At 47.0% G+C, this 15,200-nt stretch overlaps 1 protein-coding gene across 1 annotated transcript; it reads right to left on the bottom strand.

The window, feature by feature from the left end:
* Positions 1-2,110: 2,110 nt before the first annotated feature.
* On the bottom strand, positions 2,111-6,776 carry LOC120660334 (nucleobase-ascorbate transporter 2-like). Its single transcript, XM_039938832.1, has 14 exons — positions 6,391-6,776; positions 6,107-6,311; positions 5,935-6,032; positions 5,531-5,707; positions 5,274-5,374; positions 4,748-4,823; positions 3,994-4,238; positions 3,808-3,904; positions 3,582-3,668; positions 3,297-3,355; positions 3,108-3,199; positions 2,953-3,030; positions 2,701-2,861; positions 2,111-2,584 (listed from the first exon to the last, which is right to left on the bottom strand). Exons 2-14 carry the CDS (start codon positions 6,198-6,200, stop codon positions 2,372-2,374), a joined length of 1,578 nt encoding a protein of 525 aa, XP_039794766.1. The 5' UTR covers positions 6,201-6,311; positions 6,391-6,776; the 3' UTR covers positions 2,111-2,371.
* Between the last annotated feature and the right edge of the window lie 8,424 nt (positions 6,777-15,200).

Here is a 15,200-nt window from a genome sequence, read left to right as displayed (position 1 = left end):
AAAGGGATGGGCAACTAGGGGAGATCGAGTTTGGATACAGGATTTAGAGCGACGGTTCTAATCGTCGGAGTTGACGGTGATGATAAAGCAGTATCACCAGAAAATGCCAAAATCGAGATAAAACTCCGTTACGAGTGTGATTTGATCGAGACGAAAGATTAGAGAACAGGAAATATGATGGGACAAAATAAGTTGAATCTATTCCACGAAGAAAAGGAAAATAATTTTCATCGCTCAGAACATATTTTCAGGCTTAAAATAAATCTAGAAAAGTCTAGATAAATCTTTTAAACTGCAAAAAATATATCCCGAGAAATCCCAAAAATTCCAAGGAAAAATCCTAGGGACAATTTGGGAGACGAGAATTTCAAATTAAAAAATACTTGAATCTCGTGAAAAAGACTCTAGAACTTTCCATAATTGGATTCAGCTCTAGGGAAAAGTGAGAATAAATGCCAAAAAGTTCTGAAAAATTCTCAAAATATTCACAAGATGGATAAATATTTTCGAAAAGATGTTCACATCCCAAAATTGAAATTTTAGGGTGTGACAACCTGAAAGGTTTTATTGTGTACTTTTAGGGGTCGGGGGGCGAACCGCTCCTCGAAATGTCACATGTAGGGAGTGGTTCACCCCCTCACCTGCTTCTATATATAAATAAAATTTTAAGGGCCGGGTCACCTTCTTATACACCCCTAAAAAGGCGTCTATTTGTAGAGTCAGGTGAGGGGTGACTCACCCATACAAATGAATTTTTACGGGCGGCTGTATTGCTAAAGTAACTGTTATTGCCATAAATTGACAGGATTAATTTATGGGCCGAAAGCAAGATGGGCTTAAATCAGAAGATGGAAGAAGGCTTGTAAATCGGCTCCTGCGTGAGCATCTGGGCCACATGGGTCATGTATCCTTAGATTTAGTTTAAGATTAGAGATAGAGTCCGATCGGGACAAGATTAGTTTAGATTGTTTCCCAAGTCTCCGGACTATAAATATGTAACCTATGTTATTCATGAAGGGAGAGCATCATCACGTCTCGCAAACAACAACTCTCGGCGCATCGCCACCCCTAATCCTAGGGTTTCATCCAAGTAAGCGTCATGCTGCCCTGATCGCTTCTTGCGATCAGGGCAGTATTGTTCTTGGTTTTACCTTGGTATTACTCGTACTGAAGCGTTTTTTATGGCGAGTAGTACTAGTTATCTTGATGTTCGTAGCATGGCTTTTAGTAGATCTATTGTGCTTCGTTGCTTATCATCTACGAATATCATGTTGTCTCTGTGCAGTCACGTTTCAATCTCATGCTAATTCTTGTCGCATAGAATTAGTTGCACAGAGGCAACACCATGTTTCTTTTATGTTTAGTAGATCTAATCTGTTATGGTTTGCTCTTATCTTAAGGGTTGGCGTAATATCTGTTAGGTTAGGCCTTGTAAACGGATTGGATGATTCGGTGGTGTAGTAGATGCTTTATCTTAGCCTTGATAGGGATTGTTCCTGGAATCGGCTCTTGCTAGTTCTTAGGCCTCTGTTTTAGGTTATGGTTTAGTTGTCTGTTGCGTTCATTAGGCTCAGTCACGTGTAGGATGTTCCGATCTAGCAGTGAAGCTGTTACCATCGTAGATTAGATTAGTTAGATTTAATTGAAGCAGCTTTACAGTCATTCGCTTTATTCATAATATTCGGATAGATACAGATCCAATCTGACACCGGGACTCGATCGGCTCTTTAAAGCCGATGCAAGAGTCGTCCCGGGGAGCCGACCACGGCTCGGACTTACGTTTACACGTGTCTTTGTATGCAGGAAACTGTTTGGAGCACGTTCGCACCCTTCTGATCGGGTATAGGTCAGGTGGCACGCCCGGCTTTCCACAGAATCTCCGGGCGCGTGACGGAATTGCGGGCCGTCGACGAGAGAGCAGTGCCTGCCAGCGCCCCGGCGACCTCCCGGCTCTTCGTGTTGCCTGTCGCTGCTCGCCGGTGGGTTTCAACCGACAACAGTAACTCAGCTCCATTTGTAGTCCGCCTCTAAAATAAAATTGAGACGTTGCTAAATCGTTTTTGTAGTAGTGTATCCTTCCTTTGTATGTCTAACAAGGGACAACAGTACACATCTCTAAAATCACACTATATCAAATATTCGACATTCTTGTTCCTTGATCATTGATCGATACTTGAAACGAAACCATTTATGTACAATCGACGGCCAGCAGGGAGTTAATTCGGCCTTTGTCCAACTTTCTCTTTTTGTTTTTGCAAGAAACTTTCTCTTGCAGTTGTTGTTCTACTCTATGGAAAGCACATCTGAGTGCTAGGAGCTTGTTGAGAATTTGGCTTGCAGCATCTTTTGACTTTAGTGGTTTGCCTTTGCCTCATGATGGGGGGAAGAATCTGTTGAGGTTAAACGGCAGGGTATAGAACTCTTCGTTCCTACTGTCGCCTCTGAACGTCCTAAATCGTGCCCACCACGGCATTCCTCGGTCCCTTGCTGCATCTCTGACGTCGAGTGTGTTGTCAAGGAGTACTGACACGAAGAGGGCCACGGTCGGCGGGGATGAGAAGATGGTGTTAATGTAGTCATTGAACTGCAAAAAAAAAAGTTAAGACCATTTTGCTTTTTTTCTTTGCACTGTACAATTCAAGATCAGATATAATTCTTTTAAGTTGGAAACTTTAATTCTACGGTAGGAAAAGTACGAACCCATCCAGCCTTTGTGTGTGCTGGGCCTTGTCGAGAACTCGTCGAATACCGAGAAAAGTACTCTGGTATAGATAAACCAAGGAAGAGTGAAACACCAATAATGAATAGGTTGCGCATTGAGTTCATGTTGGTGAACTGCATAAAGGAGAGCCCCACAGCAGCTGATGACATAACAAATGAGAAAACTTGGTTATACTGTTCGAAGTAGAAAGTTACGACAGGGCATTTTACTTTGTCTCATATGATGCTTACCGACAATTCCAAACATAACGCAGTAAATGGCGGCAAATATTGTGAAGGGAATGGAGGCAAAAAGTGCTCCAAATTTACCTGCACTCAAGATATGTTCAGAATCACAAAAAACTAAGTAATTCATCTTAATGTCATTTTCGAGGGACAAATGTTACCTAGCATGGAGAAGAAGATCATGAAACCAGCAGAAATTTGAATCACTCTTCTACTACCAACCCTTGTTGATCCAAGGAGACCAACATTCTCACTGTGTTGCCGGCAGACATTCAGAGTTGGCGTTAGGCATGGAGTTACAGAACAATCACAGAATGAAGAATTATGTATCAGTAAAGTGATGCACATACACAGAAACAGTAGAACCAGTCCCAGTGCCAAATAGGCCATCTAATAGGGTGCCAATGCCCTGGATGTATCAGCATAGGAAAACATTAGTTTCAACAATTTTACCACTGCAGTTAAATGTCAGACATTTTTCTTGTCTGGGTAGATTACAGCAATCCATGAAATATAGGTAGTAGATTATTATTTGGACTAAAGTTTTTCCTCCAACTAATAAAAGGAGGATTATATTACTTTCCACTTCATAGATATAGATCGATTTCTATTGAGGCCAGGATAATATCACTAACCTGCCACCCAATGCCTCTGCTCAGGACATAAGCTGGTGGTGGTGTTGCACTAGCCAACCGGGCAGCAGCTTGGAATGCTCCTGTGGTCTGCAACCCTCAAACATTGTCGACTAAGTCAGATAGACAAATAAGCCTAATATTGACATCATGGCAAATTACTATAAGGCATGATAGAGAAAACACTTTAAAAAGAATTGTTACACATGGTTTTAGTGTGTCATGATACCTCGATTAAAGAGACTAGCACCGCAGCCATCATACCGAAAGCATGGTCTGCACTGAATGTCGGTGCGCCCCATTGTAACGGATATGGAATGCTTATCCTAACGAAAGTGCAGGGTAAAGTCAGACGAGGAATGTAAAATATGGATGTTATAATTAATATTAATATACACAAAAGAAATCTACAAACCATTGTGATGAAGAGATGAGGTTGGCAAGGTCTGTTCGGCAGTTGATCTGGGTGACAAGTGCCGTGTGCTTGTATGCACCACTTGCTGTGAGGATGTGGGCATATACCCAGACAAGAGCGATGCACATCAGCATGGAGAACCTCTCCAAAACAGGAACATGCCGAACATGCACGTGCTTCAGATACTGGGAAAGCGCAACAAATAGGATAAGCATTGGAAGACCAATCTCCACGCATTTCCCAACCTGCAAATATTTTTCTTGAATTAGCTTACTAGGATTTTGTAAACCATAGCAGTAGAATGCCAGCTCATGGCTAACAGTGGAATCCCACCTATTAAAGATGGATAATTGATTTATTATTTCCAATTGTGAAATGAAGCATTTTAAGAGTACTGACAAAACTGACTATAAAAAGGATTTCTTAATGGCATTAAATATTTCTCTAGAAATGACTAGATCTAACGTACTGAGATTACATATTTGGTAGCACCGTAGCAGACACAATGTAAAATGGGTAACAATGTAAGCTCAGATCTATTTATACTTCAATCATAGTAAAGCACTAGTATCATATCACTTAAGCAGCAAGGTAGGACAAATATAATAGTGCAGTAATGTTTAACAATGCAAAGAAAAGAAATAATAAGATTGTTGAGGAGAATATTTTTCAGTACGACGACCTCAAGGAATCAAAGTGACTGGCATTATTGTATTTGCATGCATAACAAAAGTAAGACCACTAGAGCTTTTACCACTGGGAATCCTCTCTCGAAAAGGCCAAGCCCCACCAATGCAATGACGGGAACCATCCCAAGTGGGCTAAAGAATCTGCAACATGCACATCAAAGTGTTACATTCTTATTCCTTCCGTCGATCCGAAGGTAGCAGCCATTCCCATCACTTTCCGTATTTTCCATTCTCCCATTGATGAATATCATATTAGCATATTGTACTTTTTCCTAAAGTGATGCGCGCAATTCAAACAGACATACGCATAAAGTGGATGGATAGCCAAAGGACCCAGACTAGATTGTAAAGAATCAACAGATAATGATCCACGTATTGACTACGTGGCCCACTATACCAAGACATGTCAACATGTCGTGCTAAAGTAGAAACATTTATACCAAAGGGGCCCTCAGCTTCATCATATGAATCTTAACAAATTATTGTTCAGACATTCGAATATCTCAAGGAGATAACTTCTGTACTGGATATGGAAATTGATAGATAATTACAACATGCATCAACTAAGGCAAAAGGGAGAGTTCCATGTACCTAGAACATATTGCCCACAACTGGCTATATCCAAGAATTATCTGAATGCTTGAGGATACAATCAGTGAACCTTGTATGGCCCTCATTGTCTGCAGAAATCTCTGCAAACAAGACAAAAGGATTACCTCTGGGTACATACAAACATGAAATTTTCAGTAGTGCGGTGGCCTAAAGATATCAACTTTTTTTTTCCATTTTAAACTGAACTTCTGTTTTGAAGATACATAAAAAACGTAGGAAGATAATGGCATACTTACAGTATGGCCGTCAGCTATTTGCACGAGCGAGGGGTCGCGGATGATGGAGAGGATTGGAACCACATATGCATATGAACCTCCCATGATTGTAGGAAGGCGAGTGCCAAATAGTGTCTGGAGCAGCGTCTTGATTCCAGTCACAAACAGCAGAGTTTGTACCACCTTGGCCTTATCATTCTTTGAGAAGGAAAAAATGAAACAAACATTTCTCCAGTCATAATGGATTCTTCCGTGGAAGTAAGGCTGATATGACTTGGCACTAACAATTCCACATCTTTCAGTAATCTGTTTAAGTTCTAAATTTAGGTGCCACTAAGAAAATAATTCTGAAACTTGAGTTACTGCAAACGTATACACTGAACATCACTGCGACAAAGAAAAACATTCAAGGATTGAAGTCTCACATCATTTCCACCCATGAGCTGAACCAGCATTGTGGGGATCATGACAGCAGTGCCCAGGGACAGTACGTAGTGCTGGAACCCCAAAGCAATCCCTTCTCCTGCAACCCCCACAACACATTCAGAACTAGCAATATCTACACATTCAGAATCAGAGCTGCAACATGACACATACCCCAGGAAGGATTGGAGTCGATGCAGTACTCGAACCCCTGGAGCTGGTCCATGGGCATATGATGGACCATGTCCTCCGGCTTCACCTCGGCCATCTCCTGATTTCTTAGCGATGGTGTTCAAGAATTTGTCAGAGCAAGCAGCAGTTGGAACCTTTGTCAGCAGAAGTGATCAAGAAGCGGCCCCGAGCTCTCCTAGATCTGAACCTGAAGCACAAGCAATGATCTTGGTGATCAATTATGGGCAGAGAAAAAGGATAATCAAAAGCAGCGGGCTTCATCATACCTTGAGACCAATCTGGACAGAGCGAAGAGACCCCCTGAGAGCAGAATAGCTAGCTGCACCAGACGAGCGCACTCCGCACTAAACCCAAAGGATCGGAACCACTGCAAGACCCGGAGCAATGTTAATTGTTAATGCGGTAGATAAACACCGATACCAGCAACGATCCTCTCTGGGCTCGGGAGACAAATGTCAGCGGCGGCAGCAGGGGTGGTCAGAGCTCGGCGAGGACGGCGACGACGGAGCTGCGACTGCGACACAGTAAAGCACGTACGCAGGCGAACAAGCAAAGAGGGAGGCACCGGTGAAGTAACTGGTGATGTCGATGCGACGGGGGATGGGGGAGGATGTGTCAAAGCGGAAAAGGCGAAAGGTGCCAAAGGGGAAAAAGATGAAAAGAGGTAGAGGCAGCAGCAGAGGCCATGAAAAGGAGCGCGTGTGAGTGCGAGAGATCAGTGGGCGCGCGCGCAACCGCTGTTCCCCTGGCCAGGCTCAGATGCCAGTCTCTCTCTCTCTCGTAAGATTAACGATTTCTCTAAGACGTGGGGTTACAGAGGTCTGTGCCGATCCGTTCTCTCTCTTGCGTTGAGATGGAGCTGCAGAGATGTGGGGCGAACGGGGGCGCTGGCGAAGTGGCGATGTAATTGGACCGTTGGAATTTGTTTCTTTGCGGAGAGACAGAGTGCAGAAGGATTAGAGTAAGTAAAATTAAGATGATATAAGCAGGTACAAGGCTGCCCGCAGCGGGTACGCTATCGCGTCCGCGACCTCATCCTGCAGGACGCGATAGGGTACCGAAACGCTCCAGCGGCTGCAGTAAAGTCACATGGTAAACAAACGTATGGGCGTAGGTCCGTGATATCCAGCATCGTACGGAAGGTCCGCTACTGCTCGCGCCAGCCCCACCTCGCCTCTGCCCGCGCGCAGCAACTGCCGAAGCCTTTGCCGCCGCCAGGCCTGCCTCCGCTGCCGCCACACAGGTCCGCCGCCGCCGGGCCGTCAAGGCCGCCCGATGGAGCTGCAGCTCGCCGCCCCACCCCCCACCACTAGACAGAGAGGGAGGGAGAGGGAGAGCAAGGGGCCGAGCGGCTGCCACGCGCCGCCCGACACGCGGCCGCTCGCCCGCAGCGCGCTTGCCGGCCCCCGCTCGCCGAGCGAGGGCCTCCGCCGCCGCCGTCCACCCATGCTCGCTGGCCCTACACCGCCGGCCGCCCTTGCTCTACGCTCGCCGGCCGCCCGCCCTTGCTCCGCCGCGCGGGGCCGCCCAAGGCCCGCCGCTGCCCGCACAGGCCGCCCGCCACGGTCGCTCCGCTCGTGCGCTGGGGCAGCTCCGGCACGAGGGGCAGCTCCGCAGGCCCGCCCTGGGCCGAGGAGCCCCGCTGCTCCGGCCGCGCGCGAGGGAGGCGAGGAGCGTGGGAGGGGGCGGCGGCGAGGGAGGAGGTGACGCGCGTCCACCCCGCCGTTCCAGCCACCGCGAGGGAGCTCAGTCCCATGGCCGGTGACCCACCGACGCCGCTGCCACGAGCCGCCCGCCGCCCCCACGCGCACTCCTGCCGCCGCTTGCTCACGCGCTCGCCGCCCGAGCGCCCGCCCGCCACCGGGCGCTCGCCGCCGCGGCGCGCCGAGGATAGCGTCCTGCGCCACCGGGCCCGGGGCGGCGCAGGGACCAGCGCCCTGCGCCCGCGGCGGCGGGGGCGAACCACTGGCGGCCGCGCGACGGGAGGACGGCTACGAGGCGACGGGGTGCAGGGGTCCGAGGTGAGTCGGGAGGCCATCTTGAGCTGGAGTTTCCGGGCGAGGTAGGCCTTCTCCTCGGCGTACTTCTCCTCGGCTTCCATGTGGACGTGGCAGGTTGGGGGAGGGGGAGGGGGCAGTGGGGACGAGGGCTTGGACCACCGGTGGACGTGGCGGCAGAGCAGTAGGCGTGGGAGGGAGAACCTCCCCCTGCCGCCGCACGGAGCTCCGCCACCGCCAGTGGCAGGGCGCAGGCAGAGCGAATGGGGGATGGGAGAGAGAAATATAGGAGAGAGAGGGAGGTAAAAAACAATAAGAAAACCTAATGTGTGGGCCCTGTGTGCTGGTAGTTGGGATAGATGATGTATATAGAGTATGAACGGGTGCGGAGAAACTCGATATAGAGGATAGAATCTCGATGACCAGACTAGAATATTCCTTTTAGAGGATGAATTTAGAGTATGACGAGTGTGGACAGCCTAAGTTGGGTGGTAACTAGTAACGGATTATGACTCTAATAGTCTCTTCACAATTCAATGTGGTTCTATATATTTTTAGCTTAAATTGTATAAGATAAGAACCCAATTCTTTTTGGACCCGGCTATTAGATTATCTATGCAATATTTTGAGACCCTTTACCACCCCTAGTTACAAAACAACCTCATCAAATTTATGTTGAGGTGGAGAAGAGAGAGAAAAGTGGATCATCTAATGCATAGGTTCAGTAAACTTCCTGAGAAAACAGAATGTACTAAGTATTATAAGAATATGTAAGCAGGTTGTAAGTTGCTACATCACATAACTGTTGAAATATTAGGCAACTGCATGCTTAAATTCCAAAATAAATAAATCAGGAATATTACTAGATCTAGCATGAACAGTTCTATCATACTAGTAACAAGACACATTAGGATCATATACTCAGAAAACGTGATTAGGAACTGGATGAAATAACTGTGTACATAATGAGCCTTGGCTTTCGGGAAGACAAACGGAGTTGACCAGATGAAGACGGCTCTGTTGATGGAGTATAGTAGCCGGTGTCGAAGACGATGATTCACCGCAGCGCCTGACTTGGACGAAGGATGAGCCGTGATGATGGTCTTTGAGCAGTCGGGCCGGACACTTCCGAAAAACCTTAATCTTCCTCTCCCGGTGCAGGATCTCGAGGATGGAGGTTCCGGAGACCTGCTCTCCCATTTGCCAGTGCACGCCGACACTCAGGATGAAGAAGACCTTGTGTCGTGATCGGATTCGTAATCAGATTAGGAAACTGATTAGACCTTCCATATCTCGTAACTTTATTGTCCAAGTGACCAAAAAATAAAACAACAAAAGAAAGCCACGCTCCTGCAAGGCGAGGAGCTGGATTTTGACAGACCATTCATGCAGACGTCGTGCGCTCACGTATTTCACCATGGCCCGCCCGGTGAGACGAGGCGAACAAGCGTGCGCGTGAGGAATTTCATTTCTCTCCCACACACATAGTTTGGAGAGGCAAGAATAGCTTCTCTATTTAAGTTAGTTATTCTCATCTTCTACAAGCAAGGTGGGACTAAAGGTTTCTACTTCCCCGTGCCCTCATGGGCCTTTAAGATTTTATTAGGAATTTATTTAATATGCATTGGGCCAAGCACAAATTCGAACAATATCTACTTCGGTTGAGAAGAGAAGAGAAGAGAGACGTCACATAACTACTGAGGTGGAGAAGAGGAGAGACGTTGTAACAAAGATTTCAAGATATTGTATTGGGGATGAGGTGGTCCGTGGTCAATATATTAATGATATAGCTTATACTCATAGCTACCTATTATACAAGTGGGCTACTAAATGGGCTGCAAATGATGACACTAATGCCAGCAAAACTATTAGCCTTATCTAAAGGGTCGGTTTTGATGGACTAAAGTTGAGTGCTAAACTTTAGCATCCCGCGACAATCTACTGATCTTGATTGTTCTGGGCGCTTCCTTCCCATCTTCTACGCCTTCCTCCTGGTGTTCGACTGGAACCTGCGTAGCCTTGGCTCCTTGACAGGGATGGCATCTTGTCTTTTTCGTTGAGCTGCAGGGCAGCGTGTTGAAGCAGGTGGATGCTCTGGGCAACTGCTGGATCTTTAATATGATCCAGGAGTCTTGTGGCAGGCATGATGTTGGCCACTGGGGTATGAAAGCCTTGTTCAGCATCTTTTTCAAATTCGGCCTGGAGATTGCACTGGGGTTGCTGTTACTAGCGTTGCCGCGCATCTTCCCTCTGTTGTGCGCTCTCATGATTCCTTCCTCTTCTTGCGTTACGGTGGACATCATCTTCGTTGCCAGCGTTTGCGGTAAGATCACCTGCTGAGATGTCTTCTAATAATTCGCTTTCTCTCCTACCGTTGCCTACATCTTCCATGTAGATGTAGCGATCGGTGTAGGATTCATCAGAGTAGTCTGTAGCTATCTCTGTAAATCATGTTCCTTCTTCCCGAATTGGGGAAAGGTTGTTTCCTTCCTGATATGGGAGGTCTGGGATATATGCCACTAGTCATGCGTCGTATCCGAGTAGTTCTGGGGGCTCCAAGACCTTCCAGTACATGAACCGACCTTGTAGCATAAATGCAATTGTGAGGTCCAGATGTTGACCAATAATGGATATTGGCTCATTATCTGGGAACTTGTCATAAATCGATGCCACCCAAGAATTGGTGGCATCTACGCTCAGCAGATCATCTGAAGCCTTTTCTAGATTGAAAAAGTTTTCAGTTTGGGTGTCTTTCAGATCGTTAGAGGGTACTTCCTCAAGCGGATCGGAAGGTTGGATTTTGCCTAGATCATCAGCAAGTTCTATAGCGTTATTGGTAATGCTGGGTTGATTAATCTGTGTTTATGTAGAGTCGTTTAGGTGGCTGTGAAAGCCTCCCTCGGCATTAGCTACACAAATCCATGATCCGAAGATAAAAGTTAGTACCTTCTTCAGGCATGGTGATGGAGACAATGAAGATGGCCATCGAGTTTGTCGGAGGATCGCCGGAGATCTGCCTCACAGTGGGCGCTAGCTGCCGGTGTTTTACCGTCACGTCCACCTAGGGATACCCTTAAGTAGATGAATGATCGTGGAAAGTCGCTGAGATCAAGAACACGATGATGCAAGCAACACAAGAGTTTAGACAGGTTCGGGCCTTGAGTTGTGTAATACCCTACATCCTGTTGGGCGATCTGTATTGCCTTGGGTGTAGATGGTGTGCGTAAATGGTTTGGAGGGGTCCCTACCCGCCCTTATATAGATCGGGAGGGCTGGTGTGACATCTGGTCTAATTTGTATATGGTCCAGTAGTGGCCCATGAGTGCGTTGTGCACATGTTTAGTACCACATTGCTAGTTGAGTAAGGGTGGAGCCAACTTATGAGCATTTGGCTTCCAACTATAGCACCTTCGGGTTAACCCTTTTATAAGAAGCGAGGACGAAAGTATAGATGAGGTGCTATGTGTAACCGGCTCACCTCTCGCAAGGGCTTGGCTATGCGGCGTTGCGAGGAGGGTGTTACACCTGAGAGCCTATCCCGAGTACTACTCGGTGACTTCTTTTCATACCTACTAGATATATAATGCATGGTTTACTATACATGCCTCAACATATAAGGTACTGATCTGCGCCACGCCAGGTACCCATGGCCCTGGATCTGACACACGCGTACTCCTGCTTAAGTTTTTAACATTAGCTAAAGTTTAGCCTATTTCACCAGCAATATTTTTTTGCTTAAGGTTGTCCTAAAATTTAGCATTTTTAGGCTAAAATTTAGCACATATATCCAAATATCCACTAACTCCATGAACAATTATGTCGGTGTTGACAGTCAAAATTGGTAGGGACCAAGGCTGACCGGTCTGGCCTATTGTAAAATGAAAGTAGATTTCTATTTAGTAATCCTTTTGTATCCTGATTTGTGAAAGGGTACATCTTCCCCGGTTTGTAAATATAAAGGCTATTCCCGGATAAAGTTCAGTATAATATTTAGTTAGAATCTAAATAAAGGCGCGTAGGTGGGCGGGCAGGGGGCACAGCCGATTGAGGCAAAAAAAATTGCATCTACCTTTTATCTTTCAAACCCTAGCCTTTTTCCAAACCCTATTTGTTGTTCCTCCTACGTCTCGACAACGTTTAAAGGTGTTCAGAGTGGCCTGACCAATCTCAGTGCAACCCTAGTTCCGCGAGCTCTGACTGGGTTCCTCCCGACCTCATTGTTCTAGGTCTTCGTGGTTTCTCTATATAACCGGTCTGACTGATCGGCAGGGGAGCTGCTGGTGTTGATAGTTTTGAAGGTTTACTGTGTGTTCTAGTGCGTTCGAGTGTGTGGCCAAATTTTGTGTCAACAGTCGGTACGCTATTAGTTAGTTATTGATAATATGTTAATATAATTTAGGTCAGTCTCAGTGGGAGTGTTATCGACACAGTTACCAAGTCAGTAAAATAGGTAATCGAGCCAAAGGAGTGTCATGCATGGTGATCACACTCTCGTCACATTCCATGACACTTTTCCTTCTCTTTCTTCATAATGAGGCTGACATATCAATAAATTTAATGTTCGTGACACTACAATGACACCTCTATTGAAATTGGCCTTATAACCATCAGCTGGCTTAGAACAAGAATTAATGAATGCCCCGAGAGTGCGTGTGGAGCAGTAATTCAGGTAGGTAGATGATGCGATACCGTGACCTTTTGCTGCTCTGCAACTAGTTTCCCCGCCTGACTGTGTCTCCCGAAGAATGTTGGTGCTGAACGGCTACAAGCCCCTGCGCCCTGCATACACGGCGGAGACTAGTCATTTGGTTTCAATGTTTATTGTTACTTTTCCTCCCTCCGAACGGTGACGGGCATGTAACAATGAAAAAATGGAGGAATTTCGAAGAATTTTGATTCTATAGGACTTTGTTATAAGAAATGCTTTGGAACCGAGGATTTGAATTCTACCCATCCAATGAAATTCCTATAGAATGACTTGTTTCATAGCAATTTTGGAAAAATTCTACCAAGAGGTTGGACCTATTCAAAACTTTCCTTTGTGTCATCCATTTCCTGCGTTTTTTCGTGTGTTTCTTCATTCCATAGGATTGAAATTACGATAACATTCAATTCTTACATTTTCTTATTCCTATGTTTTGAAATCCTACATTACAAAGGGGACCTTAGACTTTCGACTTGCCTCCCTATGTTTGGGGAAAATTGATATTTTTTCCTACTAAATTTTAAACTAATCTGAATTTCAAAGCAAGGCTGAGTGAGATAATAAAAAATAAAAAAATAGCTAACCGATAACACTACTGTCAATTGGTTCTTTGGGTTAGCATTTCAAGTTATGGTTTAGAAGTTGAAGGTGGAATCGATGGCAAGAAGAGTCTACAAGGGGTTCCCCGCTTCGCCCTCCCAAGACGGCTCAGGCAAAAACCCTAGACACCGGCCGGGGGCTCTCTCTGCCTTCTCCCAACCCCATAGCTGAGAAGGGAGCACGAGCAAGGCGGCAACATGTCTTCTCTTTCCTATCGACGCTCCTTGGTGTCAATTGTCAGCTGGCCTCAGGGCGGTGGATTCGGATTAAGGATGCAAGTGGGCGCGGGCCGGCCTGCCTGCCCGCTAGGCACGCCTGCAAAAAATAGTTTGGTGGGCACCTGCAGGCACCTGCAATTTTCATGCGGGCTTAAGCAGGTAGGCCCACGAAACCCATTGGGATTTAGCAGGTAAGCCAGCGAAGCCTGCAGGTGCCTACAAAGCCCGCAAACGCAGCGTCAGCTCGGCATTTCGACGGCGGCGGCGGCGCTACGGGAGCACCTGGGCGGCGGCATAACGGCGATGCGACGAGCACCTTTGTTTCTTTTTTTTTTGTGTTGTCAGCTAGCAAATTATGCTCCAGTGGGATGGGCAGTCAGATCGTGCGAGTAGCCGATAGACAGGTCCTCTATGTCTGCCGGCGCCTGCAGCAGTCTACAGGCCTTCTTCGATGTGGCCCGCAACGTCTAGCAGGTTAACGCGGCAAGCGTGCAAGCTGCAACTGCAAGGGGGCTCCTGCAGAGCAGTCCGCTTGTGCATGCGGGGAGTTGCAGCGCTCTGCAGGCGCGCCTGCGCGCCTGCCTGCATCATGAATTCGGATCCACTCAAGACGATTCTAGCGTTCCTGCGGTCAGATATGGTCGTCCGTGGCCTGCTTTAGGGGTGGTGGCGGTCAGCCTATGGCTGATGCGGCTACGGGCGTGCGGGCTGTGGCCGGTAACGATGATCGTGGGTACTACTTTTGTCTGGACCGGACAGTGAGCGAAGACAACATGCAGCAACAATGCCTTCGCGGTGGCCGTGTGCTGGTTTGTTTTATGGACCCTCAAATTAAAACTCATATTAAGTGTAATAGCTATCATTTGAATATATCAGGTTGTTGACGCTTTTTACGGGCCAACACACGATCGCGCTAGGTCGCGCGACGCGAGGAGGAGCTCCTTGCAGCACCTCCTGCGTGGAGCGGTCAGACCGGTCAGAGGGACCGGTCAGACCGGTCGCCGTGCATAACGGCGACGATCCGACGAACGCTCGCCCGGGAGGGACCCCGTCGGGGCAAGCGCGCGTAGGGTCGCCCTAGGCTCGGCAGGCCAGCTAGGGCGTCCTCAAACGCCATGGAGACGAGAAAAGAACAGCATGTCGAGGTTGGAAAAGTAGGATAACGAGAAAGAAAGGTAAAAACGATAAGGATAAATATATTTGATTGGTTCGATTGGGTTCCTTCTTCAATCGGCCGTGACCCTTTATATTTATAGGGTGGGGAAGACTTACCCCGCAAGAAATCATTTTTACAGATCTAAATCTATTAAGAACTCTAATTGTACTCGGACTCCTCCTAGACCGGTCAGACCGGTCGGACCTACCGGTCAGACCGGTTGGTCATGCCAGACCGTCTACAGACGCCTAGACCGGTCAGACCGCCTGGACACACCGGTCAGACCGGTCTGTTCAGGTTACTGCCAATTTTGGTCGTCAACACAGGTATATAAACTTAATAGTTTAACTTGATGTTAGTATTCTATAGCGTCATGAATAAATCCAGAAATTTACAGATA

The sequence above is a fragment of the Panicum virgatum genome, chromosome 2N, assembly GCF_016808335.1.
Source record: "Panicum virgatum strain AP13 chromosome 2N, P.virgatum_v5, whole genome shotgun sequence".
Taxonomy (NCBI): Eukaryota; Viridiplantae; Streptophyta; class Magnoliopsida; order Poales; family Poaceae; genus Panicum; species Panicum virgatum.
The sequence above is the reverse complement of the archived record's forward strand: the minus strand, read 5'-3'. Positions and strand labels throughout refer to the sequence as shown.